This window comes from Lethenteron reissneri, chromosome 48 (assembly GCF_015708825.2).
Source record: "Lethenteron reissneri isolate LAM-NWPU_2019-01 chromosome 48, ASM1570882v1, whole genome shotgun sequence".
Classification (NCBI taxonomy): domain Eukaryota; kingdom Metazoa; phylum Chordata; class Hyperoartia; order Petromyzontiformes; family Petromyzontidae; genus Lethenteron; species Lethenteron reissneri.
This window is the reverse complement of record NC_083826.1, coordinates 6,071,155-6,097,607: the sequence shown is the minus strand read 5'-3', so window position 1 is coordinate 6,097,607 and position 26,453 is coordinate 6,071,155. Positions and strand designations below refer to the sequence as shown.

The 26,453-nt window shown below is 48.1% G+C and overlaps 1 protein-coding gene across 1 annotated transcript in view; it reads left to right on the top strand.

The window, feature by feature from the left end:
• Positions 1-464: 464 nt before the first annotated feature.
• Positions 465-26,453, top strand: part of ASS1 (argininosuccinate synthase 1) — a 75,458-nt gene continuing 49,469 nt past the window's right edge. The window contains exons 1-7 of the mRNA XM_061571676.1: positions 465-650; positions 11,829-11,944; positions 12,285-12,353; positions 13,701-13,889; positions 15,374-15,430; positions 15,936-16,010; positions 25,767-25,837. Of these exons, the coding sequence (XP_061427660.1) occupies positions 11,831-11,944; positions 12,285-12,353; positions 13,701-13,889; positions 15,374-15,430; positions 15,936-16,010; positions 25,767-25,837 (575 nt within the window). The 5' untranslated portion in view covers positions 465-650; positions 11,829-11,830. The remainder of the gene's footprint in view (positions 651-11,828; positions 11,945-12,284; positions 12,354-13,700; positions 13,890-15,373; positions 15,431-15,935; positions 16,011-25,766; positions 25,838-26,453) is intronic.

The window sequence follows — 26,453 nt, the reverse complement described above, 5'->3', positions numbered from 1 at the left end:
ATTAACCCGTAAAAAAAAGTTTTTCACTATAAATCCTTTATATGCGTGGCATCGGTTTTATTTTATTATTCATTTCTGTTTTTCTTGAGTAAGAGTTTCATTTTTATCACATTGGTATTTAAAATTAAATATGAAAAAAAGAAAATTTCTAAAAAGTGGAAAATATTGGAAAAAAAATTTTCACGAAAATAAATTGTCACGCACAACGAGTCTGTGTGCAAAATGTCAGCTCGATTGGATCACGGGAAGTGAGTTAAAAAACGACCGAAAGATTTGCACGGTCGTAAGCGCGCAAGCAAGCAAGCAAGTGAACTTAATATAAAGGATTAAAAACAAAATTGGCCCCGCAATTAACGAGTTACTGCCACGCCACCTCTGTGTAATCTCCGGGGGGCGTTGGACGCCAGCGAGTTTATGAAACTCGCCCACTCAGCACCGCGGGACAATTGATGTCGGTGGGAGGAGCAGAACCTCCCGTAGTCAGGCGTTGAGTTTCTCAATGTAAGTCCCTCCCCATTGCTCCGGGCAGGAGATACGCGCGAGCTAAGAAAGCGACCTTGCAAGGGGACCCTCCTCGAGAGAGACACGGAGCAAGCGACGAAGCAGAGCCGACGTTATCCTCTTGCCCCCGATCTACCAACAACTTGGAGGTAAGAAGGACATTCCACTCCACGTGTCCACTCTTAGTATCGAGCGGTGTACCCCCATCACCTCGGCACCACAGTTTTCCTCCCAACAATCTCCATCTCTCGGTCACCATCACGGACGCCGATTTAGCTTCGTAAATCGGTGCTACGTCTGTTGACGTTCGCTTGATGTACTCGCAAAACGTTTGTCATAGGCGCAGGCCAAGCAACTGCCGGCTGAGTATGATAAAACGTGAAGCGGATATGATGACGATGCAGGTGATGTAATCGCTGGGAGAGTTACAGGCGACCCGTGGCTTGCCGGCCAACATTGGTTTAACAAAAAAAAACGCGACCAACACCAACGCCCATTATATTTCTGTACTGTTTTTTTTATTTCACGCGGACAACTTTTTCTATTTTTCTCCTGTGTGTCGCCTTTTCATTGAACAGAACTCATCGCGTTCGACAACCCGCGACTCCGTCGTGATGTTCCTGCTTGCGCTGCTCGCCCTCTCGCTCCGATCTCTCTCTCTCACTATCCTCTCCACTGCTAGCCTGTTCTCTCTCTCACTCTCCTAGCCTCTCCACTGCTAGCCTGCTCTCTCTCACTCTCCTAGCCTCTCTACTGCTAGCCTGTTCTCTCTCTCACTCTCCTAGCCTCTCCACTGCTAGCCTGTTCTCTCTCTCACTCCCCTAGCCTCTCTACTGCTAGCCTGTTCTCTCACTCACTCTCCCAGCCTCTCCACTGCTAGCCTGTTCTCTCTCTCACTCTCCTAGCCTCTCTACTGCTAGCCTGTTCTCTCACTCACTCTCCCAGCCTCTCCACTGCTAGCCTGTTCTCTCTCTCACTCCCCTAGCCTCTCCACTGCTAGCCTGTTCTCTCACTCACTCTCCTAGCCTCTCTACTGCTAGCCTCTCCCTATCTCTTCTGTTAGCTTCTCTGCTGCTAGCTTCTCTTCTGCTAGCTTCTCTACTGCTAGCTTCTCTACTGCTAGCTTCTCTACTGCTAGCTTCTCTACTGCTAGCTTCTCTTCTGATAGCTTCTCTACTGCTAGCTTCTCTACTGCTAGCTTCTCTTCTGCTAGCTTCTCTTCTGCTAGCTTCTCTACTGCTAGCTTCTCTACTGCTAGCTTCTCTACTGCTAGCTTCTCTTCTGCTAGCTTCTCTACTGCTAGCTTCTCTACTGCTAGCTTCTCTGCTGCTAGCTTCCCCTCTGCTAGCTTCTCTTCTGCTAGCTTCTCTACTGCTAGCTTCTCTACTGCTAGCCTTTCTCCCCTCGCCTCTCCAACCTCGCCCTTGCCTCCAGGGGGGGGGGGGGGTTAAGCCATCACCGCTTAGAAGGCGAGGCGTGGCGAGCGGGACCTTCGACTTATCCCCTCTTATCTTCACTCCGACCAACTCAACTCCCTCTCTTTTTGTTTTACGATCAGAGGAAACAAGAAGATGCTCGGTGTAGTCGGCACTTTGCTTCGTTCATCATTTCGGTTTTTTCGTTTTTTTTTTCAATGCTTTGCTTTATGAAAGATTTCACAAAGGATTTCACGCTCTGCTCTCCTTACCCCTTCTCTCTCTCTACCCCCCTCTCTCCCTACTCCATGTCACTCTCTCTCTCTCCCACGCTCCCGTATATATCCCCCCTCATCAACTCCTCTCTATACTAATAGGGGGTTTCCCCTTTTTTTCTGGCAACAAAACTGACACCTTTTGCAAGGAATCATGCTTACATTAACGACAATACTTGCAGTCAAATGCAAACAAAAAACAATACTCTGATAATTTATGCATTGTCTTTGAAACTGATTGGTCCACACCAGAGACAGCTTTCTTTAGAGCCTAGTCTCATATGGTGTTCGACCAGATGACGCCAAAAGGCGCACAGTTCAAAGACAACGCACTACCAGAGTAATGAGAGCTCGGGGTGAACAACTACATAATGGGACCTCCTTTGCCAGTACCAAAATATACTAATAGGGTTTTCCCCTTTTTTCTGGCAACAAAACTGACACCTTTTGCAAGGAATCATGCTTACATTAACGACAATACTTGCAGTCAAATGCAAACAAAAAACAATACTCTGATAATTTATGCATTGTCTTTGAAACTGATTGGTCCACACCAGAGACGGCTTTCTTTAGAGCCTAGTCTCATATGGTGTTCGACCAGATGACGCCAAAAGGCGCACAGTTCAAAGACAACGCACTACCAGAGTAATGAGAGCTCGGGGTGAGCAGCTACATCATGGGACCTCCTTTGCCAGTACCAACATATACTAATAGGGGTTTTCCCCTTTTTTCTGGCAACTAAACTGACACCTTTTGCAAGGAATCATGTTTACATTAACCACAATACTTGCAGTCAAATGCAAACAAAAACAATACTCTGATAATGTATGCATTGTCTTTGAAACTGATTGGTCCACACCAGAGACAGCTTTCTTTAGACCAGATGACGCCAAAAGGCTCCTCTCTAATTAAGCTGGGGACCTCCCGTAGCCTCACTCCCTGTGGCTTCTGCCGCTATCGCCTCGATCTCTCGTCAGCCTGGCGCCCGTCACGCGCTTGCAATTTGCGGGCAGACAATCAGCGCTCTGCGTCTTGATAGGCCGTCTCCTCTCCGTTGGTCTCTCTCTCGCCTGGTCGCCCCGATGCGACAGCGCTGCCCGTAAGGGGCCGTCCATAAATGACGTCACGCGATTTTGGATGATTTTTGACCCCCCCCCCCCCCCGCTAGTCACACGGCGTCACAAAAAGTCAGACCCCCCCCCCCCTCAAATAGACGTCACAAAGCTCTGCCACCGCCCCAAAAAAATAAAACATGCTTCAAATCGCATTCTTAGGTTTTTTCGGTAAAGTCACGTAGGTAAAACATCAAAATTAATAAAAATAAATAAAAATAAAACAAAAATCATTTTTTCTTTTATTTTTATGTTATTTTATTTATTTGTATTAATTTTGATGTTTTACCTACGTGACTTTACCGAAAAAACCTAAGAATATGAATCCTTGCAGTCACGAAAGCTTCAAATCTAGAATGTAGTGCGTATTTAATGTGGCGCTGCACTCTGATGTTGTCGCAGAAAACATTTATCAAAAGTGTATTTAATTAAGTAGAACGTCTATATTTATTTAAAAATGCGCATTTTCACGTGACGTCACATTTCTCAAACCCCCTCCCCCCATGTCACACATGTCTGACTACCCCTCCCCTAGGTGCGTGACGTCATTTATGGACGGCCCCTTTAGCAAATTCCCCGCGTGCGCGCGTCACTCCAGTTCTCCTGCTGGTTTCACGGCTTCTCTTCCATGGCAACAACCGCGTGAACGGCAATTATTATTCTCTTGGGGTCTTTCGGTAAAGTCGCGTAGAAAGAAAATAAATTATTCTAACAATAACAACGCCATTTGTGCCTGTTGAAAGCGACACCGAGTCTCGAGACCGATTTTATTTTTTGAAGATTCGTCCTGCACAGGGGATGTTTCGGCCAATTCCATTTCGGAGGCATAAAGGAGAGATGTTTGTTTATTTTAAATCACGATTGCTGAATACAGATCCCGAGATCCCCCCCCCCACCCAAACTCGAAACATCAATTAGCAAACAAGAAAGATCACATATTCTTAGTTCTTTCGGTAAAGTCACGTAGAAGGGAAATAATAAAATAATAAAAATAAAACATTAAAATATAATATAATAATATATTATTTTATTATTTCCCTTCTACGTGACTTTACCGAAAGAACCAAGAAGATGAATCCCTGCAGTCACGAAAACGTTAAATCGAAAAAGAAAGATCACAGTTTAACACGTATTTTCCCGCGACCAATAGCATCCATAATAGACGGTTTTTTTGGGCTAGATCCCGTAAATATATAAATGTGTCGATTGTAAATGTTGTGGCTTTGCTCTCCAACACACCGGTGTGCTGTACTAGTGACGAATTGGCCACGTTCTGTTTACGTGACAACCCTTACTAGTTGGCTGTGTCGGGTGGTGGTGGGTTTAACGACACATTTATATATTTACGCGATCTAACCCAAAAAAACTCTATTATGGAAGAAAGAGCACTGTTGAATGAAGGTGTACTAATAGCGTGGAGTTCATACGTGCCTTGAATTGAGCAAGGTTAGTATTGTTATTATAATAAGAAATGTGTGAAGGAGACGACGGTGGGAGGGAGTTTAAAAGTGCAGCGCTGTAAGGGGAGAAGCATACAAATAAGTTGGGTGGCCTGCAGTGCGTGCGTGAGCGAGTGAGTGGGTGGGCGAGTGGGTGAGTGGGCGAGCGGGTGGGGAAGTAGGTGAGTCGGTCCGTGGGTGAGCGAGTGGGTGAGTGAGTGGGTGAGCGAGTGGGAAAGCAGTTGAGCGAGTGGGTGAGTGGGCGAGGGAGCGGGTGAGTGAGTGGGTGAGCCAGCGGGTGAGTGAGTGGGTGAGTGGGCGAGCGAGTGGGTGAGTGAGTGGGCGAGCGAGCGAGTGAGTGGGTGGCGAAAAAGATGAGTGGGTCCGTGGGTGAGCGAGTGGGTGAGTGAGTGGGTGAGCGAGTGGGAAAGCAGTTGAGTGAGTGGGTGAGTGGGCGAGCGGGTGAGTGAGTGGGCGAGCGATCGGGTGAGTGGGCGAGCGAGTGGACGAGCGAGTGGGTGAGTGGGTGGGGAAGTAGGTGAGTCGGTCCGTGGGTGAGTGAGTGGTGAGTGAGTGGGTGAGTGGGCGAGCGGGTGAGTGGGCGAGCGAGTGGGTGAGTGGGTGGGGAAGTAGGTGAGTCGGTCCGTGGGTGAGCGAGTGGGTGAGCGAGTGGGTGGGTGAGTGGGAAAGTAGTTGGGTGGGTGAGTGGGAATGTAGTTGAGTGAATGAGTGGGTGAGCGAGCGCGGAAGTCGCTGAGTGGGTGAGTGTGTTGTTTTCACCTACAAGTGTGTGAGTGGGCGAGTGAGCGTTTTGGACATTTCAAACGCTCCTATCGGCCTCAAGGTGCACTTAGCCTGGCTCAAATGCCGTGGCGACGTCACCGCCACTTAGTGGTGAATCGTCGTTATTGTTGAGTTGGGTGAGTTGGTGGGAACAGCAGTTTGGTGGGTGAGTGAGTGTGTTTACGACATGCAGTGTAAGTGGTTGAGTAAGTGGATGAGTCAGTGTGTTGCTGTGACTTGCAGTGTTAGTTGGTGGTCGAACACAGATTTTTTTTCGACATGAAACAGACCGAATCTGGTGGACCCGACTCAAAGGTGGGACGTTCGTGTGAACAGTTACCATTGTTGGGAGCGATAGGGCATTGATAAAGTAAGGGGCCATCCATAAATGACGTCACGCACCTAGGGGCAGGGGGGTCAGACATTTGTGACGAAGTGTGACGTCACATCAAAATGCGCAATTTTAAATAAATATCGACAACACATTCTACTTAATTAAATAGACTTTGTAATAAATGTTTTCTCCTACAACATCAGAGTGCAGCGCCACATTAAATACGCACTACAATGACAATAGTTTAAAGCGATTTGAAGTATGTTTTAGTTTAAAAATGCAAATGTGGTTTTGGGGGGGGGCGAGCTTTGTGACGTCATTTGAGGGGGGGGTTGACTTTTGTGACGCCGTGTGACGAGGGGGGGGGGGTCAAAAATCGTCCAAAATCACGTGACGTCATTTATGGACGGCCCCTAAGGCTTTCTAACAATCTCCACGTCCCGCAAATTCCGCATGTAATTTACGCGGTGACTCAATGTGGGCATATGCAGATTTCTAAACCGTCACCGGCTGAGTGATTACGAGAGGAGGGAGGGTGGGTATTTGGATGCCAGCAACCTCGCCTTTTCAAATGACTGCATCCAACCGGTTTTCCAAGCGAAGTGTCTGCACGAGGAGGAGCGACGCGCCCTTACAATTACAACGGACCAATAGATGCAAGTGACGTTGCATCTCTTAATCCGTTGGTGCTGTGGGTTTGATGTCCATCGGATTACGACAAGGCTGTAGCCATGGAGTCAACATTGGGGGGGACGAAATCTTTCAGTGGGTCTGGGGGTCCCCCCCCCCCAGAAAAAAAATCTATATTTGAAAACTAATTTCCTGCCATTTCCTGCCTAAAATATTTGTAAAAAATCACTAACACATAGGATGGATTTTTTATATATTTTTCACAGTAATGTATAATAGTGAATTGTATTACATTGTTCTGTTTTTTCTATTTTTAACTTTTCTTGTTTCATTGTATGTAATGGCAGAGATTAGGGATTAATAAAGTACGCATATTACCACAATCATATAAACAAATATATTTTATAGCAATATATTGGTGGGGGGGGGGGGGCATTTTGAGCATATTTGAATATTGGCGGGGATGTGTGTCCCCCATATTACGGCCTTGGACTACGTGACGATGTTTTTGCTGCTGTTGGTAACTGCCAATTTCGGCTACTGCCACCACCCGTATTAAGAGCCCTGTGAGCTGTGAATGAGATTGTTGGCGGACTGCAATCGGAGGGATGAAATCAAGAGGAGTGGAGGGGGCGCCGGTACGAGTGTAGGATCGAGGAGCGATGTTGGAAAGCTGAACTTGCGAAAGGGGCCGTCCATAAATGACGTCACGCACCTCGGGTGGGGGGGGAGTCAGACATTTGTGACGATGTGCGACGAGGGGGGGGGGGGGTTGAGAAATGTGACGTCACATCAAAATGCGATTTTTGCCTCCCCCCCCCCCCCCATCGTTACACGGCGTCACAAAAAGTCAGACCCCCCCTCAAAAATGACGTCACAAAGCTCTGCCCCCCCCCCCCCCAAAAATACTGTATGCTTCAAATCAAATGCGCGTTCACCAAAACTACCGCGTTTGTTTAATGCGGATACAATTCCTTGCAAAAGGTTTCTCTTTTGTGTTTGAACATCTTAACACCTCCTGCTTCATTGACAGAAAGGGTAAAACCTGTTCTTATTTTAAAATCCTTTATATTAAGTTCGCTTGCTTGCTCATGACCGTGCAAATCTTTCGGTCGTTTTTTAACCCACTTCCCGTGATCCAATCGAGCTGACATTTTGCACACAGACTCGTTGTGCGTGACAATTAATGTTCGTGAATTTTTTCCCCCAAAATTTTACACTTTTTAGGACAAAAATAAATTATATTTAATTACCAATTGCTTAATGGTGGCATGCAATCATCTGACCCATAGGTGGCAGCCATCTCAAGCCAGAGGACGAGAGGACTCTAGCCGCCACGCATATAAAGGATTTATAGTGAAAAACTTTGTTTTTACTGGTTATACTTGTTCACACTTTGATACTGGCAAAAGGTACCCCATGACACTGCATAGCTGCTATGTGGATTGTTATTGCATCGAAGGGCACTGTGAGGCATGGTGACGTCTTGGGGGGGCGGGAGGAGGTCTCCATCCAGCAGTGGATTGACCATGGCTGTTTTGTGATGATTGATGATGATGACGAAGCATGTACATGTCATCAGGGGGAATGCCTCCCTTGACAAATAGATTCGTTTCACTTTACGCTGCAAAAAAAGTTCAGGTTAACCCTAAATGGCCCTCGTATTTTAATGATTTAAGGCGATGTTAATGACGAATGTGGTGAACGGGGTTTGTTTTTTTTCGCAACTGTCATTGTCTCGGCCTCGCTATGCGCTGCGTTGCACCACTATCTGAGTAGTTAACCTCGCTTTCAATAAACTTTCAGAGCCAGGGTGAAGATCCGACTCCGACGTATTTAATGATTTGAACTAGGTAACACTGATGGAAAAACACAGCACAAAATACAGCATCTGTTAATACTTGCAATATCAATACAATAAATGAACACAAGGAGCATCATAACATTGTCTTAGATAACATGAAACTCAACAATAGGTCCTGGATGGACCGGGCACATACATTAGCACCGAATAGCTACACAAGAGAATAAGCTACTGTGTTAAATAAGGTCACATCGTGTAGTCACCATACTGCAGCCTAAATGTACAGCGCTGCACATAACACCGAACTGTAATTAAGATACTTCTTCATCCTTGCACTAAATATTGCATTAAAGTTATATGGGTACAAGTCTCACTCGACTCATTCAATTACAAGTAAAATTCACAATAATGCAAGTGGCAGGCTTCGTTGTTAACTAGGCCTCACGTTTATCATAACAATTTAACAGCATTATAAAGGCATTTACAGCATTATAACGGAAATCCTAACATTATAACAGCATTCCCAGTATTATAAGAACATAAGCGAACTTACAGACAATGCTTCTTAAAGCCCCACAATGAACATTTGCACCTGTCTTTACCGAGATGATATATGTGCCTCCATTTTGTACTCTGTGTAATGGCTGACACCCTGCCTCATGGCTTAGAGAATGTTACATCGTAACTTCCTGGTCACGTGACCAAACTCAACACCATATCAGGAAGTTCCTGTGTAATCAACACCCCCATACCTGCCATGGGGTAGAACAGTCATCGTATGCACAACCAGGGGCGGTTTCTTCATTAGGGCGATTGGGCGACGCACCACCAATGTCATTCAACCACAGAGTCACGCTAGCCGTCACTGTCAGCCTCTGGATATAGTCCAATCAGCGTCATGCTACGTTCTGTGGAGTACCGCCTCTTTTTGGGCGATTTCCCTCCAGCTGAGAATCGCCCCGAGTGGCCCCATAGACTTACATTCAAAGATGGTTTTTTTCGAACGGGGGCGCTGCAATGCATTCTCTATGGCTTCCGGGAGGGCTCGCCCTAACGTGCTTACGTCATCATACGTGCTTACGTCATCATACGTAAGCACGTTTCATCCAACAATATAATTTGTTGCTACCTAGTGGAATCTTTAATAAAATAAACTTGAGTGGTTTGTTTTAATAGTGAGTATAGAAACAAACAAGATGCATTGTAAGAGTCACTTTATTTTTCATTAATATTAAAGAAGTGAAGTTGCCTTTACATGCTTAAGCTGTTAATTTATCCATTGCATGGGTGGACCTTATCCTTATCAATCATCCAGACATTTGCCCCCCCCTGAGAGATTTTGCAGGAGCCGCCACTGTGCACAACGACAGTTTAGCCTACAACACTTCTTGTCAACAATAGGGGGGCTAAGCGTGGCTGTCGTGGTTTAAGAAGTTAAAGGTAAATTACAATAATATTCCAATAACCGCTCACTGAGATCCTGGGTTCGAATCCCCGTGGCTGCCTGCCTGCGATTAAACCGTGTCCTCCAGTTTAGCGAGGAGATGGCTTCTGCCAGGTCACCAATGACTCACAACAGAGACCTGTAGACTCTCGCAGAGCCTCACAGAGAGACCCGTCGACTCACATAAGAGCCCGTGGACTCGGAGACCCATATACTGGCACAGAGACCCAGAGAGTCGCACAGAGACCGGTTTACCTCGCATAGATTAAGTTGTTATTAAACCGGGTTCTCCAGCCTGCACACCAATGACTACACACATGCACATAATTTGAATAAAAATTCCTTCTGAGAATTAACAATCTACATATTGGTCTGACTGTCATGGAATGAACATGCAATGACTTGGATTCGATTTCCAGAGGCAGGGAACAGATTAACCCAACGGCATTTGCCCCTCCTCATTTTAAACCACAGAACGTTTAGCATTCACTGATCACCTCATGGGGTGACTCGGAAGAATCAAGTACGGTCTGTTCCCCTGCAACGCCGCATATTGTTTTAATGATGCCAATTGGTTATATAACACGACGATGAATGTATTAGGGAACACGTTTCTTTTTATAACGAGGATGCGAATTGGATATAATGTGATCGAGTAACGGCTGCCTCTGTATAGCGTCGCACAAGACACTGGGATGCTGCTAGATGCTTCTAGACCAGGGGTCGGCAACCAAAATAACAAGAAGAGCCATTTCTTTCCAATTCGGTACAAAATTCAGTATTTCAAGAGCCGCAATGCATCTGAGTACATACGTACTCATCGTCAAGAAGCAGCCCGTAAAGAGCCGCATGCGGCTCCGGAGCCGTAGGTTGCCGACCCCTGTTCTAGACGCTACCCATATGCACCCCAGTCTTTGTTCAGCCTGCGCACTCATCTCACGTGCTATCGCGGACAGTGCGTTAGCCTGTATTATATATTATTTATGATAACGCGATTGTTTCCTAACACGGTGTACTTCAGGAACGCAACTACTACCGCGTTATAGCAGAGGAGGCTGTACCATATTCAAGCGCAGTTTGTTCACCGGGTGAGAACTGAAGATCAGGATGTCTTACTTGTAATAGGGACCAGGGGTATTCGCCGGGCAGTAGTCCCAATTGACTGGCCCCATACTGGACATCTGTGAGGAAGAGCTTCATAGCTCATCGGATTCCTCCCCAAGTGTAAATAAAGCTTCTGATGCTGAGTTACTGTACTTTGCGGATATTTGTCAAAGTTGGAAAATTAGGACCCTAATGTCGGCACACGATGGCCTAAAGTGGCGAGATGTTAATTACCTCACCTGGTATACAGGAGGTCGTGGGTTCGATCCCGACCCTGGCACCTGTATATTTGGAGTTTGTGTGTCTCTCCCCCCGTGGTTTTGTGCATTTTCCTTCGGTTTCTCTGGGGTTTCCCTCCACATGTAGAAACACGCTTTCAGAGTAATTGGCTGCTATAAATTCCAACATGATAAGCCACTTCGTTGATATATAATTTGTGACCAGGTCACTTCTAAAAAACAGCTATATAGCTTGGTGGGCCTTACCTGGTAAAATAAAAAAAGTTAAGTTTTTTTAATAGTTTACTCTTGCGAATGACAATAAAATTCTCACGACATTTCCATTGCAATCGAAACGTCGTGAGAATGTATTGTTTTATCTTTATTATTTTATTATTTCCCTTCTACGTGACTTTACCGAAAGAACCAAGAATATGAATCCCTGCAGTCACGAAAGCTTTAAATAAAAAATTCCATGCCAGTGTCAAAAGACGTGAAAAAAATCTTGTTTCCTGACTTTTAGGCCAACTTTAATAAACTTGTAACAGCTGCTCAGCACAAGGCCCAGGACGCCAAACGGCCAGCAGCAGACAGCACCGTCAAAGCTGTAACAAATCAAGAGTGTGCAACAAAGTCTTGTACACCCCATCATGTGCCGTGGCGGCCTTCGCAGGTGCTGCTGCTCGCTACTAACGGCACTTGCCCCAACAGTCTGCTAAAGTCTATGTTGGGTTGGGTGGGGGGGTCTTTGTCTTTGTGCCTGGTGCAGCGATGTCTGGAAAGGGTAACAGCGGTACGGTGGTGCTCGCCTACAGCGGAGGGCTGGACACGTCCTGCATCCTGGTGTGGCTCAAAGAGCAAGGCTACGAGGTCATCGCCTTCCTGGTACGGAGGCATCGGCGTCGTCGTCGGCGGCGCTCGGCTGTCATCACTCGTCCATTATTGTCACCGTTGCCTCGTCTGCATCGTCGTCGTATTCGTCGTGATATTCACGGTTGTAATTGTCATCTTTTAGAGCTGATTTTTTGTGTTTTAGATTGTTGTCCTTCCCCTGCACCTGCGATTGTCACGGCTGTATGCCCGCGCGTGTGTGTGTGTGTACGTGGGGAGCAGAAGTGCCGGCCTTTATAGGTGCCCACTCACAGCACTTGCCCCAAAGATCCGTTAAGGCTATACAGGGGGGTAGGGAATCTTTGTCTCAGCTTCACTTGTTCTGTCTGCCCAGGCCAACATTGGGCAGGATGAGGACTTTGAAGCGGCCAAGAAGAAAGCGGAGAGCTTGGGCGCCAGCAAGGTGAGGATATCCCTGGTTCTATCCCTCGACGTGGCACCGTAACCCATGACCATAGTTGGGACTCTACGTCACAGTACAGCGCACACGGTACATTGTGCGGAAGCAAATGTAATGTTGCGGCTCCAAAATATTTTTGGCAAAAAAAATATCGGTTTGACCGTCAATCGACGAACGTGACTCTCACGTGTTGCAGAGCGGGTCGGAGAGTGCTGCCCGGTACTGTGTGCGGACCAGAGTGTCACCTTGAAGTGATCTCGGACGTAGCTCTTTTATATCTGCTTCAGTGGACCATTCTCCAACACCGTTCTCCCATTGACATGTTTCATTACTTCTACATACTATTAACATTCCCTCCCTCTGTTTCATGCTACCCCCTGCCCCCTCCCTTTGATGCTGCTAACCCTGCATAATGCATGGGCATAATATCACTTTGAAACCCCTCCGCCCACCTCCTACGCATTTGCCATGAATATGCTAAATTCCTCTTGATATGCACATTATTTTGTTAAGGCGCTCTTCTTCCACCTCCAACCCAGCTTATATATAAGCTCCAAGCTTGGCAGTGTCTCATTCTTCACCTGAGGACGGCTGCTTGCGTTGTAGCCGAAACGTCGTGAGAATTATTTTATTATGTTTTATTTTTATTATTTTATTACTTCCCTTCTACGTGACTTTACCGAAAGAACCAAGAAGATATATATTTGTAAAAAAAAACATTTTTCGAGGTAAGGCTCACTGGGCCTACGTAGCTCTTTTTCAGAAGCGACCTGACCACGAACAACAGCTCAACGAAGTGGCTTGTCACGTGCAAATGTATCGGAGCCAATTACTCTAAACGCGTGATGTCGATTCTAAATGTCGAGGGAAAAGCCGGAGGACCCGGAGAAAAATCCACGCAACGAGGGGGAGAGAGACATTCAAACTCCAAATATACAGCAGGTGTCAGGGTCCGAACCCAAAACCTCCTGTATACCAGGCGAGGTATTTAACATTTTGCCACCACAGCACCCATTGCCATGCAAGAGTTCCGAACGGATTTTGCCTGTAAACGACCGCTTGTGTTGCGATCGAAACGTCGTAGTGTTTTTTGTTATTTTCTCTGAACCTACCTACTTGTCTTTACCGAAAGACCCAAAGAATATGAATTCCTGCAGTCACGAAAGCTTTAAGTCAATATTTGGATTCTTCACCGCCTGACACTATGCAGCCTCCAGCGCAAATTGGTGATAAATTTGGGTGAAAGCGTACGACATCGTATCGTTCATCGTTATTTATTGCTATCGCCGGAACGTAAAACGCTCGCGATGCTCAACCACGCCGGCTCGCGGCCGTCGCGCGCCCCCGCAGGTGTTCGTGGAGGACGTGCGGGAGGAGTTTGTGCGCGAGTTCGTGTGGCCCGCGGTGTGCGCCAACGCCCGCTACGAGTCACGCTACCTGCTGGGCACGGCGCTGGCGAGGCCCTGCATCGCTCGGCGCCAGGTGCAGATCGCGCGCCGCGAGGGCGCCGCGTACGTCTCGCACGGGGCTACCGGCAAGGTGGGTCAGAGGCTGCGCCGCGCGCTGGCCGCACTGGCAGAGTGGGCGGGACTCCAGAGCCTGGTCATGGGAGAGGTTGGGTTAGACTCCAGAACTTGGTCATGGGAGAGGTTGGGTTGGACTCCAGAACCTGGTCATGGGAGAGGTTGGGTTGGACTCCAAAGTCTGTTCATGGGAGAGGTTGGGTTAGACTCCAGAGTCTGGACATGGGAGAGGTTGGGTTAGACTCCAAAACCTGGTCGTGGGAGAGGTTGGGTTAGACTCCAGAACCTGGTCATGGGAGATGTTGGGTTAGACTCCAGAGTCTGTTCATGGGAGAGGTTGGACTAGACTCCAGAACCTGGTCATGGGAGAGGTTGGGTTGGACTCCAGAGTCGGTTCATGGGAGAGGTTTGACTAGACTCCAGAACCTGGTCATGGGAGAGGTTGGGCTGGACTCCAGAGCCTGGTCATGGGAGAGGTTGGGTTAGACTCCAGAGTCTGTTCATGGGAGAGGTTGGGTTAGACTCCAGTACCTGGTCATGGGAGAGGTTGGATTAGACTCCAGAGCCTGGTCATGGGGGAGGTTGGGTTAGACTCCAGAACCTGGTCATGGGAGAGGTTGGGTTAGACTCCAGAACCTGGACATGGGAGAGGTTGGGTTAGACTCCAGAACCTGGTCGTGGGAGAGGTTGGGTTAGACTCCAGAACCTGGTCATGGGAGATGTTGGGTTAGACTCCAGAGTCTGTTCATGGGAGAGGTTGGACTAGACTCCAGAACCTGGTCATGGGAGAGGTTGGGTTGGACTCCAGAGTCTGTTCATGGGAGAGGTTTGACTAGACTCCAGAACCTGGTCATGGGAGAGGTTGGGTTGGACTCCAAAGTCTGTTCATGGGATAGGTTGGGTTGGACTCCAGAGCCTGGTCATGGGAGAGGTTGGGTTAGACTCCAGAGTCTGTTCATGGGAGATGTTGGGTTAGACTCCAGCACCTGGTCATGGGAGAGGTTGGATTAGACTCCAGAGCCTGGTCATGGGGGAGGTTGGGTTAGACTCCAGAAGCTGGTCATGGGAGAGGTTGGGTTAGACTCCAGAGTCTGTTCATGGGAGAGGTTGGGTTAGACTCCAGAACCTGGTCATGGGAGAAGTTGGGTTAGACTCCAGTGTCTGTTCATGGGAGAGGTTGGGTTAGACTCCAGAGCCTGGACATGGGAGATGTTGGGTTAGACTTCAGAACCTGGTCATGGGAGAGGTTGGGTCAAACTCCAGACTGTGGCGTATGAACAGATGAATTCATGGACGTGCGAAGAAACTGATTAAAATGCACTAATGCCGGGTACTTAAACCAGCTGAGAGACAATTGAAATCACACCTCTATAGCAAGGAAGAGCTGGTTACAAATGCTGCAAAAGGTTTAAAAAAACATATTCGTCAATTAATGATTGGGGGAATGAGTTCAAGGAACGAATAAGTGAATGTTTCGTTCACCTGTGTCTACGCTTGTAGGGAAACGATCAAGTCCGGTTCGAGCTCACCTGCTACGCACTCTACCCAGGGGTCAAGGTGAGATCGTGATCCCAGATTTCATAACCTCACAGCCTTGGGGTTGTGACCACAGAGCCCAGGGGTCGTGACCTACAGCCTAGGAGTTGTGACCCCACAGCCCAGGGGTCATGACCTACAGACCACGGGTCGTGACCTACAGCCGAGGAGTTGTGACCCCACATCCCAAGGCTCATGACCCCACAGCCCAGGGGTCGTGACCTCACAGCCTTGGGGTTGTGACCCCACAGGCCAGAGGTCATGACCTACAACATAGGAGTTGTGACCCCACAGCCAAGGGGTCATGACCCCACATCCCAAGGGTCGTGATCCCATGGCCCAGGGGTCGTAACCCACAGCCCAGGGGCCATGACCCCATAGATTAGGGGTTGTGAACCCATAGTCCAGGGGTCGTACGTGCATTTGTGCATGTGTGTGTGTGTGTAGATTTGTATTGTTTGATATCCGTTTATTGTTATTTTCCCTATTTCAATCCCATTTGTTTTTGTGCTCCTCCTTTCCGCAGATCATCGCGCCATGGCGTCTTCCCGAATTTTTCAACCGGTTCCAAGGCCGCAACGACCTCTTTGCGTACGCAAAGGTGGGAACTTGACCTGCGCGACCCTTTCCCCCTGGACGGTGGCTCGGCTGCACGCAGATCAGAAGCGCTGGGCTGGCAAACGCTGACCTCCTCATGCTTCGAATCTGAGTTTGTAAACCGAGCTCTCGGGTGCGGGGAGTTGGCGTTCTCAGCCCGCTCACCGATATGACTCTCGTAGAAACCCTTAGACTCCCATAGAGACCCGCACGCTCGTACAGAGACCCACACACTCACATCGAGACCCATAGGCTTCCCGAAACCAAAAATTACATCGAATTAGATTTGCACCTGTGCGTTGCGATTTGGCTAAATTCCAGCTCTCTTTTGGGAGTAAAAATTTTTTTGCTGCGTTGGGAATGGAACGTAGCAGCGTCGCCCACCACCACCATCGTCGTCGTCGTCGTCATCGTCGTTTGCCCACTTGCCGGAGTGTGAAGGTCTCATAGGAGACAACCCCAGGCCGCCCTGTTGCCCTGAGCGCGCGTCATCACGCCGAGCGCGCGTCATCACGCCGAGCGCGGTTTTGTTCACGTCAGCTGCCGACGGTGGCCGCGCGGTCCCCCCGTCAACTGCGGTCGGTCCTGGGGGTTGGCCACCGGCGTCGGCCCCAGTCCCGCGGTAGAACCGCCGCCGCCACCGCCGCCGTAGTCGATGATGGTGATCTCAGAAATAGTTCTGCGATATCCGCTTCTGCGGGCCACTGCCGGCGCCCTGCTGGAGATCCGTACGAATTCAGCGCCTCGTGACGTGACACCAGTGGCACATTTGGGAACAGAATGGGGGAAAGGGACCACAGAAGATGCAAAACAAAAATAAAAAGTTTTCTGATGAGACGATCTCTGGATCAACAAGTCGGGGTTTATGTGGCCGGACAGGAGGCCGAGTGGCTCGGAGCTCGGAGGGCTGGGCTGACATCAATGAAATTCTGAGTTTGGAATCCAAACTTTGGCCGCCCGTGATTTCAAATCTGGGTTCTCGCCTGTAGTCCTAGTAGTCGGTAGCAGTACGAAAAATAAATCCCATGAGCTTTCCCGTAGCGCCGTGGAAATTTCTACTCCCTGTAGTGTTGAGTTGTGGCCACGTGGGGTCACTGTGCACACACGCCGAGTGACATGGGAAACACGGCACCTTTAAACTAAACTGTAAATTGTGAGAAAAGTTTTTCCCCTTTTTTTCTGGCAACAAAACAGGTGTGAAGATGTTAAAACACCAAACTGAAACCTCTTACAAGGAATCATGTCTGCATTAACCACAATACTTGTGGTCAGAATAAAAAAACAACATACTCTGATAATATATGCATTGTCTTTGAAACCTGTAAAAAAAATTTTTTTTACTAGGGTAAGGGCCCACTGAGCTATACCGCTCTGTTTCAGAAGCGATCTGGCCACAAATAATAACCCAACGAAGTGGTCTATCATCATGACGTGGAAATTCATAGCAGCCAAATACTCTAAACGCTCGTCGATTCTAAACGCGGAGGGAAAAACCGGAGGACCCGGAGGAAAATTCACGCGACCTCCTGTAGACCAGGCGAGGTAATTAACATCTCCTAGCCACCGCGATGATGAGAGCGAGAGAGACACACAAACTCAAAATATACAGCAGGCATCAGGGTCGTGATCGTACCCACGACCTCCTGGATACCAGGCGAGGTAGTTAACATCTCCTAGCCAACGTGATGATGATGAGAGAGAGAGAGAGACACGCAAACTTCAAATATACAGCAGGCATCAGGGTCGGGATCTAACTCACGACCTCCTGTATACCAGGCGAAGCAGTTAACATCTCGCCACGGTGACACTCGCAATTGTACCCCGGCAGCACCTCGGCAGCCCGTATTCAATAGAACGGCAACAGATTGAATGAACGCGGCATCGTCGAGATGCAACTGCAGGTCGAGGCGCTATGGGGTGTTAATGGTGGCGTAGCGATGTGGCCGCCTCCTTCATAGGTGCTCGCTCACAGCACTTATCCCAACACTCTGTTTAAGTTCTAGATTTGAAGCTTTCGTGACTGCAAGGATTCATACTCGTTGGTTTTTTCGGTAAAGTCACGTAGGTAAGAAATAAAATAAAATAAATCACAAAAAACTGGTTTAAAACAGTCTGCATCAGCAGCAGGCCATGCTTTCCCACCTGGTGACGGACGCTTGCCCGAAACGTCGTGATTTATTTTATTTTTTATACCTACGTGACTTTACTGAAAGAGCCAAAGAGTATACTGCTCAAGGCTGTACGGTGTGGAGGGCGGAATGTTTGTACTGATGCGTAGATCCAAAGATTAACATCGACCCGTTAGGCTCACGATACATGCATGGAATCGCTTGTGAAGGTAGAGTTGATTTTTTAAAAATGTCCAAATTTATTATGGGGGGCGGGGGGGGAAGTGATTAGCGCACTGCCCTCGCAATCTGTCTGGCCACTTGAGTTTGATTCCTTGGTCACGGCTAAAATCAGCATGCAAGTCATATCTGAAGGGGTTCTGGCCCTCCTTCACAAAGTAGTCACTAACTGGCACGTTTTGTCTCCGTGACAAACCTTACTCATTCGCCGTGTGTCGGGTGGTCGCGGGTTAACGACGCACTTGTACTCACGCGAAGGGCCCCCAACTCGCGAAAACGTGGCACGACCCTCCGGAAACATAGTTTATTTGAGACTCGATGAAGCTGTCCTGGGTACACAAGAATAGTCGTAATGAAAACACGTCCGCCCGTTTTGCCACGCTACTGTCTTGTCGCAGGGTGGGAGAGTGCTATGGGGTAATCTCAGAAATATACTCTTAGTTTTTTCGGTAAAGCCCCCCCCCCCCCCCCGTTCCAATACGTTATCATGCGCACCAACAGGGACTTGCGCACAAACACGTCCACGTCTACGTGCAGCTAGTGCTCTCTTTTAGCCCTGCCCCCCCCTCCCGATACGTTCCATTCATTGGCTACCACATTCTGATAAGCCCCCCCCCCCTCTCCTCCCCCTTAATTTGTATTTAAGAACTTGCATCTTGGAATCCCTGCCTCACTTGATACAGCATATCTGGCTGTGACGGTCCCACCTGATGACGGAGACTTGTGTTGCCTCCGAAACGTCGTGATTTTTTATTTTTTATTAATTTTAATTTCATTTTTTTTTACCTACGTGACTTTACCGAATCTTTGCAGTCACGAAAGCTTCATATCTCAGAAATAGTTCTGCCATGTCCGCTTCTGCGGGCCACTGCCAGGGGCTCTGATGGAGATCCGTACGAATTCTCGTGACGTGACACCGGTTGCACATTTGAGAACGGAATGGGGGAAAGGGGACAACAGAAGATGCAAATAAAAAATAAAACGTTTTGAATCTGACGAGACGATCTCTGGATCAACAAGTCGGGGTTTATGTGGCCGGACAGGAGGCCGAGTGGCTCGGAGGGATGGGCTGACATCAATGAAATTCTGAGTTTGGAATCCAAATTTAGGCAGCTCATGATTTTAAATCTGGGTTCTCGCCTGTAGTCCTAATAGTCGGTAGCAGCACGAAAAATAAATCCCATGAGCTTGCCTGGCAGCCTCCGTGGAAATTTCTACTCCCTGTAGTGTTGAGCTGTGGCCACGTGGGGTCACTGTGCACACACGCTGAGTGACATGGGAAACAAGGCACGTTTTAACTAAACTAAACTGTAAACTCTTTTCATTATTCTTTGGTTCTTTCGGTAAAGTCACGTAGATATAAAAATAATAATTTGTATTTTATTTTAAAAAAGTTAATTTTCATTCTTTCTATTTTTTATTGGTATTTTTCTATCGACGTGACTTTACCGAAAGATTGAAAGAATATGATTTCCTGCAGTCACGAAAGTTTTCAGTCAAAATTTTAACTCTTTTTATGTTACCAAGGTGTAAGGCCCACTGAGCTAAACAGCTATTTTTCTGGCCGCAAATGAAAGCCCAACGAAGTGGCTTATTATCATCACGTGGAAATTCATAGCGGACAAATAATCTCAACGCACACGTCGATTCTAAACGTGGAGGGAAAAGCAGGAGGACCCGGAGGAAAATTCACGCGACCACGTGGACAACACGCAAACTCCAACTATACAACGGGCGTCAGGGTCGGGATCTAACCCACGACCTCCTGTATACCAGGCGAAGTAGTTAACATCTCCTAGCCACCGTGGCGCCCACGGTGACACAATTATACCTCGGCAGCATTTCGGCAGCCCGTGTATAATGCAACGGCAAGAGATTTAATTAACGCGGCAGCGTCGACAAGATGCAACTGCAGCTCGAGACGCCATCGGTGTTAGGGGGTGGTAAGGTGTTTCGATTTAAAGCTTTCGTGACTACAGGGATTCATCTTCTTGGTTCTTTCGGTAAAGTCACGTAGAAGGGAAATAATAAAATAATAAAAAATAATAAAATACAATCTCACGACGTTTCAGCCACAACGCAAGCAGCCGTCCTCAGGTGAAGAACAGGGCTGTTGGACGCTGTCTTTCCCACAGACCTGTTCTTCACCTGAAGACGGCTGCTTGCGTTGTGGCCGAAACGTCGTGAGAATTGTATTTTATTATGTTTTATTTTTATTATTTTATTATTTCCCTTCTACGTGACTTTACCGAAAGAACCAAGAAGGTGGTAGGGGTTGTGTACCGATACGACCACCTCCTTCACAGGTGCTCGCTCACAGCACTTGTCCCAACAATCTGTTTAAGGCTGTATGTTGGGGGGGGGCGGGTGAATCTTTGTCATTGTACCAATGTGTCGATCCATCGAATAACATCGATCCATTAGGCTCACGATACATGCATGGAATCGCTTGCGAAGAAAGAGTTGATTTAAAAAAAATAAAGTCCAAATAAAATGATGGGGGAGCGAGCGCAGTGGTGAGTGCAATGCTCTAGGAATCTGGCAACGTGAGTTCGATTCCTTGGCCACGGCTAAAATCAGCAGGCGAGTGGTATCTGCACAGGTTCTGGTCCTTCTTTACGAATCCTCGCCGACCAGAGTGGTGAAGTATGGTCATACCGCTGATCTCAGCACTGGATCTCTGCAGCGGTCATCCCCCCAAGTGTGTTCTCTATGTTGGCTGTTATTCTATTTCCCATCTCATCCATTGACCGTGATCCCATCTGTTCTCTAGGTTGACAAACTCATTCCTTTAGAACTGTTTTTCTGTGTTCAGTTCGTTGACCTTACCCCGCGCCTCCGATTAGCACGGTTGGGCTAAGTACGGTGCGAAAGAAGTTCGACACGCTTACGCACATCCCCTGTATAGCCACGATGTGTTTCTACCCCAAGCCTGCTTGGTTTCCTTGACACCCAACACGATTTGTATCACTCCCTCCTTCGACTGCCCTTCCGTCACCAGCTCGTCACGTGGGACATCGCGCCGCGTCAGTCGCGGGCCTTGTTTTGACCATACTTCGCCGTCCCGTGCTCGACCCCCCACGTGCGTGCCTCATCGCCGTTTGTCCGCCGCGATCTGTCCACTGCTGGACGAAGTCTGCCCAAAGCCGACGTGATTCGTCGCGGTCTTTTGACGACGACGCAAGGCATCTTTGCTCCCGCGGCGTTGAGCCGATTTCATTGCCCCATTGCCGCTATTGCTGTCCTATCTGGGCGTTATTTTCCTCCTTTTGGCTGCCATTCTGTCACCAGTCTCAAGTGAAATTTCGATTTAAAGCTTTCGTGACTGCAGGGATTCATCTTCTTGGTTCTTTCGGTAAAGTCACGTAGAAGGGAAATAATAAAATAGTAAAAAATAAAACATAATAAAATAAAATTCTCATGACGGCTGCTTGCGTTGTGGCCGAAACGTCGTGAGAATTTTATTTTTATGATGTTTTATTATTTTATTATTTCCCTTCTACGTGACTTTACCGAAAGAACCAAGAAGACAGTCTCGGGTGGCCGGATAAGCAGCTTGGCATGCAGAGTAGTCTGGTTGACAGATAGCTAAGCACACAGCCAGCCAGGCCAGCCAGGCAGGTAGCCAGGTAGCTCATAGGGGGCTGACTGGGCAGACAGACAAGAGAGAGACAGGCAACCATGTATGCAGGCAGGGTTACTGGTGGCTGGAAATGTAGACATACAGACAGCGAGGCAGGCAGGCAGGTAGGCATACAGACAAACAGGGCAGGCAAGCGTACAGGCAGTAAGAGATACAAACAAACGGACTGACACGTGCTGGATGGGTATTAGGACAGACAGGCAGGCGGCAGGCTTCCAGGCGGCTATATATGCAGACATGCAGACAGGCAGGCAGACATACACACGGGCAGCAAGAGAGACAAACAGAGGGACAGGCTCACAGGTGCTGGCTGGATATTCAGACAGGCAGGCAGGCAGGCACTCATACAATAAAGGTCACATAGGCACAAATTGGAGCGATCAGAAGCCCAGCGGGGTATGGATGGTGGGGGGCAGCAGGGGGCCATGCAGGGAGGGGCCCCCCCCCTGATACCGGCGATGTGTTGGGGGCTGGGGGGGAAGGGTGGAGGATGGGGGGGGGTGCTCAGCGGGGGGTCTCATCCCAAGCGATCGCTCTTGCATCTCGGTGGCTCTGCCGAGGAGCGCAACTTTTTCACGGCAATTTTTTCCGCCGCCTCGTTGAGGATGATTTTTTTTTTTTTTGGGGGTGATGGGTTTTGACGATTTTTTTTTTCTCTCGACCGATTTTCGAAAAAAAGCCCTCCCTCCCCTCCCCTCCCCTCCATCTCTCGCGCGCCGCATGGCCCCTTCCCCGCGCCCCCCCCCCGCACCGCATCCCATTGTCGATCGCATTCATCTGTCCCTCTCAGCAGCAGCCCGCCTCGCCGCCACACACGCACGCGTTTACACTCGACAATTCCTGTATTCCCGAATGTTCAAATATTGACAATTTATAATGCCTTGTAATGGTAAAGTGAAATTTCCAAACGCACCCCCCCCCCACTGCCATCAAGTATGTATATGTTTACCAGCGTGGGATTGTTACTGCCACGGCGTAACTGTCAGCGCACCGCAAACCTTACATCCCCGGTTGGATTCGGTCGCCCGGCGCGCGCCGGTTGAGACGATCGGGCGGGTTTCTTGCAGGCCGCGTGTGGTGGGGTGAAGCGTGGCTGGGGGGAAGAGTAGGCCAAAGAATACCGTCTGGAGGGGGCCGATCTCTCGAGCTCCCTCCGGCGGAGGCACCTTCCTGCCAGCAAGTGGCGTGAGCGAGCGATTGCAGGGCTGCGCCTTTACCTTCGCGCGCTTTCCATCAGCTTTACCATCACGCGCCACGGGGAGGAGGCAAGTTGCCAGCCTGCATTGACCGGCCTGGTGAAGTGTGGTACAAGTAAAACCCGTGACCCGCACAGTGTGGAGAGGCCCTCATCCAGCAGTGGATTGGCAACAACGTGGCTGTACGTGTACTCAGCTCTCGAGCCCTCCCAGGACATCATTCGAATTGATATCAGTCACTCGCTCAGAATCATCTATGTTTAAATAGCCTTTGACAGACTATTTGTGGCAAGTGCTGTTGGCGAGCGCCTACGAAGGCCACGAGGGGGGTGGGTGGCCAACCGCATGCTCTGGCCGCCTTTGTGTTCCCAGTGCTGATTGTTTACAGTCCGCACCAGGTACTCATGCAAGGCGGAGTCGGCTTAAAGAAGGCTCAGAACCGCTTCGTATATTCGCCCAATGGTTCACGACTGGTTTATTTTCGGTTGAGATGTGATGTTTTTTTTTGTCGTTTGACTAAAAAACCCTCCACCACCCGACAGGAGCCATCTCGAATCAAGGTCGCGAATCGTAACATTTGCCGCGGAGGCGAACGTCGACAATTTGCCACCCTCGCTGGCCGTGAACGGGAATCGAACTTCGGTCACCGGGTTTGCTGCGTGGCACACTCGCCGCCTCACTCAATATACTATATGTTATCACCCAATCCCGCTGTTAATCACGGGCCTGTGGTCGTATGGATACCGTTAGATAAATGCGCCACACCAGCTCTATTAGGTTTTTTTTTTTCTCCTCGCCGTAATGGGAGATTTTTCACGTTTCATGATTTCTGGGGTCGGGAACGGCGATCGATTTGTCTGCGTGCGATCGCTGTAATGAAATGATAGCGCGCTGGCTGGTACAGCAATTGGCTCGCGCGCAAAGCATCAAGCCAGGCCAGGCGTCCTGGCAATAACGCGACGCGTGGACGGGAGCCCAAAAGCCGCTGCGGCGAGGATGGACGGAGTTCGCGTGGCGGTTTATGATTCTTGGCGATCAAATATGCTCGGGTTGAAAATCACCTTCTTAAGTAGCCTTCATTAATAAGAATCTGATCGATTGTATTACTAAACGTCGTTCCAGGTTGCTCCCTTTTCGAATGGAGTGTATCTATTAAAAAATGTAAAATATTTTTTTACTTTTGATTTTGGATTTAATGGACTTGATGGAAGTTGCCATCAATGGAGGCAACATTGTTTCCTCTATTATAGAGGGTTTTTTTGGGTTAGATCGCGTGAATATATAAATGTGTCGTTAAAACCCGCCACCACCCGACACAGCCAACTAGTAAGGGTTGTCACGTAAACAGAACGTGGCCAATTCGTCACTACTACAGGGAGTGATACATCATATTGGGTGTAATTACAACTAGCTTCATCAGGCGACAGCCAGATTTGTCGCCTGATGCAGCTAGTTGTAATTACAGGCGAAACGTCGTACTCAGATTGTAAATGTTGTGGCTTGGCTCTCCAACACACAACCGGTGTGCTGTACTAGTGACGAATTGGCCACGTTCTGTTTACGTGACAACCCTCACTAGTTGGCTGTGTCGGGTGGTGGCGGGTTTAACGACACATTTATATATTGACGCGATCTAACCACAAAAACCTGTTATGGATGATAATGGTCGCAAAAGCCTCCGTGTTGTTTCCTCTGTCTCCACGAAGAGGTTTATTTTATCCCCTGGTTAAATAAAGGTTACGACTACGACTGCCATTGATTGATATTGATTGTTAATCTCACAGTGCATGCATCGAGTGCTATATAATAAACGTTGTCTTGATTCGTATATATCTTGTAGGTCATGGGTTCATGCTTGGCAATTATATTGGAGATATCTGTTATTTTGCACCAAATCAGTTGGACTATTGATATTTGATGGGGTTTGATTAAATTATTCGCTTACAATGCATAACTTATTTTTAGCAATGTGCCAATTTAATGGAAATGGAAATTCTAACATGGTATTGATATCAATCATGATCTTATCGATCTGGATACAATGATGATAATGATGATGATCATATGATGAAGTTGTTTGACAATATTGCTTCTGATTATGTCACTGAATGATTTGTTTTTTTGGCAAGAGACAAAAAAATGTTGTGACAAATTATGATGATGACGATGATGCTATTGATGGATTTATTGATGATGAAAAAATCCATTGGTCTGGAACAAATGATTTTCTGTTGTCGGTGATTTACTGGACATCTGCGGAAAAGAGCATTGCAGCTCATGGGATTCCTGAAGCGTAAATAAAATATTCAGATTCTGAGTTTTGACAGTGGCAAATTGAAGATGATGACAATGCTCTGATTGATGATGATGGTAGCAATGATGATGATGATGGTAACAACAACGATGATGATGGTAACAATGATGATGATGGTAACAACGATGATGATGATGGTAACAATGATGATGATGGTAACAATGATGATGATGATGATGGTAACAATGATGTTGATGATGGTAACAATGATGATGATGATGATGGTAACAATGATGATGATCTATTTTGCTGCCTGCAGGAAAATGGAATCCCTCTGCCGGTCACTCCTAAGAGCCCCTGGAGCATGGATGCGAACCTCATGCACATCAGGTCAGTGGCTCTCCTCTGCATCAGAGTCAACTCGTGATGCCATATACGCCCTCCCCTCCCCCAAACCCCACCTCGTCAAAGACATCTAGCCAGCGTGGAAGAGTAGGCCAACATAGCCTGTATATCGGGGCTCCCCAGAGCTCCCCCCGTTGGATGCCCCGTCTGCCAGCAGTGGCAGAGTTTGTACATTGCAGGGCTGCCCCATTACCTCCTCTCGCTATTCGAAGGACTCTCAAGAATCGGGGGGGGGGTCCCATTGCATTCCATTCTTTTTTTTTCAAAATCTCATTTGTGCCGTCTTTCTCATGCTGTACCGTGTGTCTTAAAACAGTCTGCCTCGGCAGCAGACCATGCTTTCCCAAATGATCACGGACGATTGTGTTGCGCCCGATACGTCGTGATGTTTTTTATTTTATACCTACGTGACTTTACCGAAAGAACCAAAGCTTCAAATCAAGATTGTGTGTCTTATTTTCTTCCGTAGCTGTCTCGGGCTAACTCGCGTGCAAAAAAAAACGGGTGATCCGATCTGAATGAAACTTTAGTGTGGCGTTGCGTTTCCGTTCGGGACTCGCCCGTGGAGAAAACCGGCCGCGATCGATCGAAGGCCTTGCCG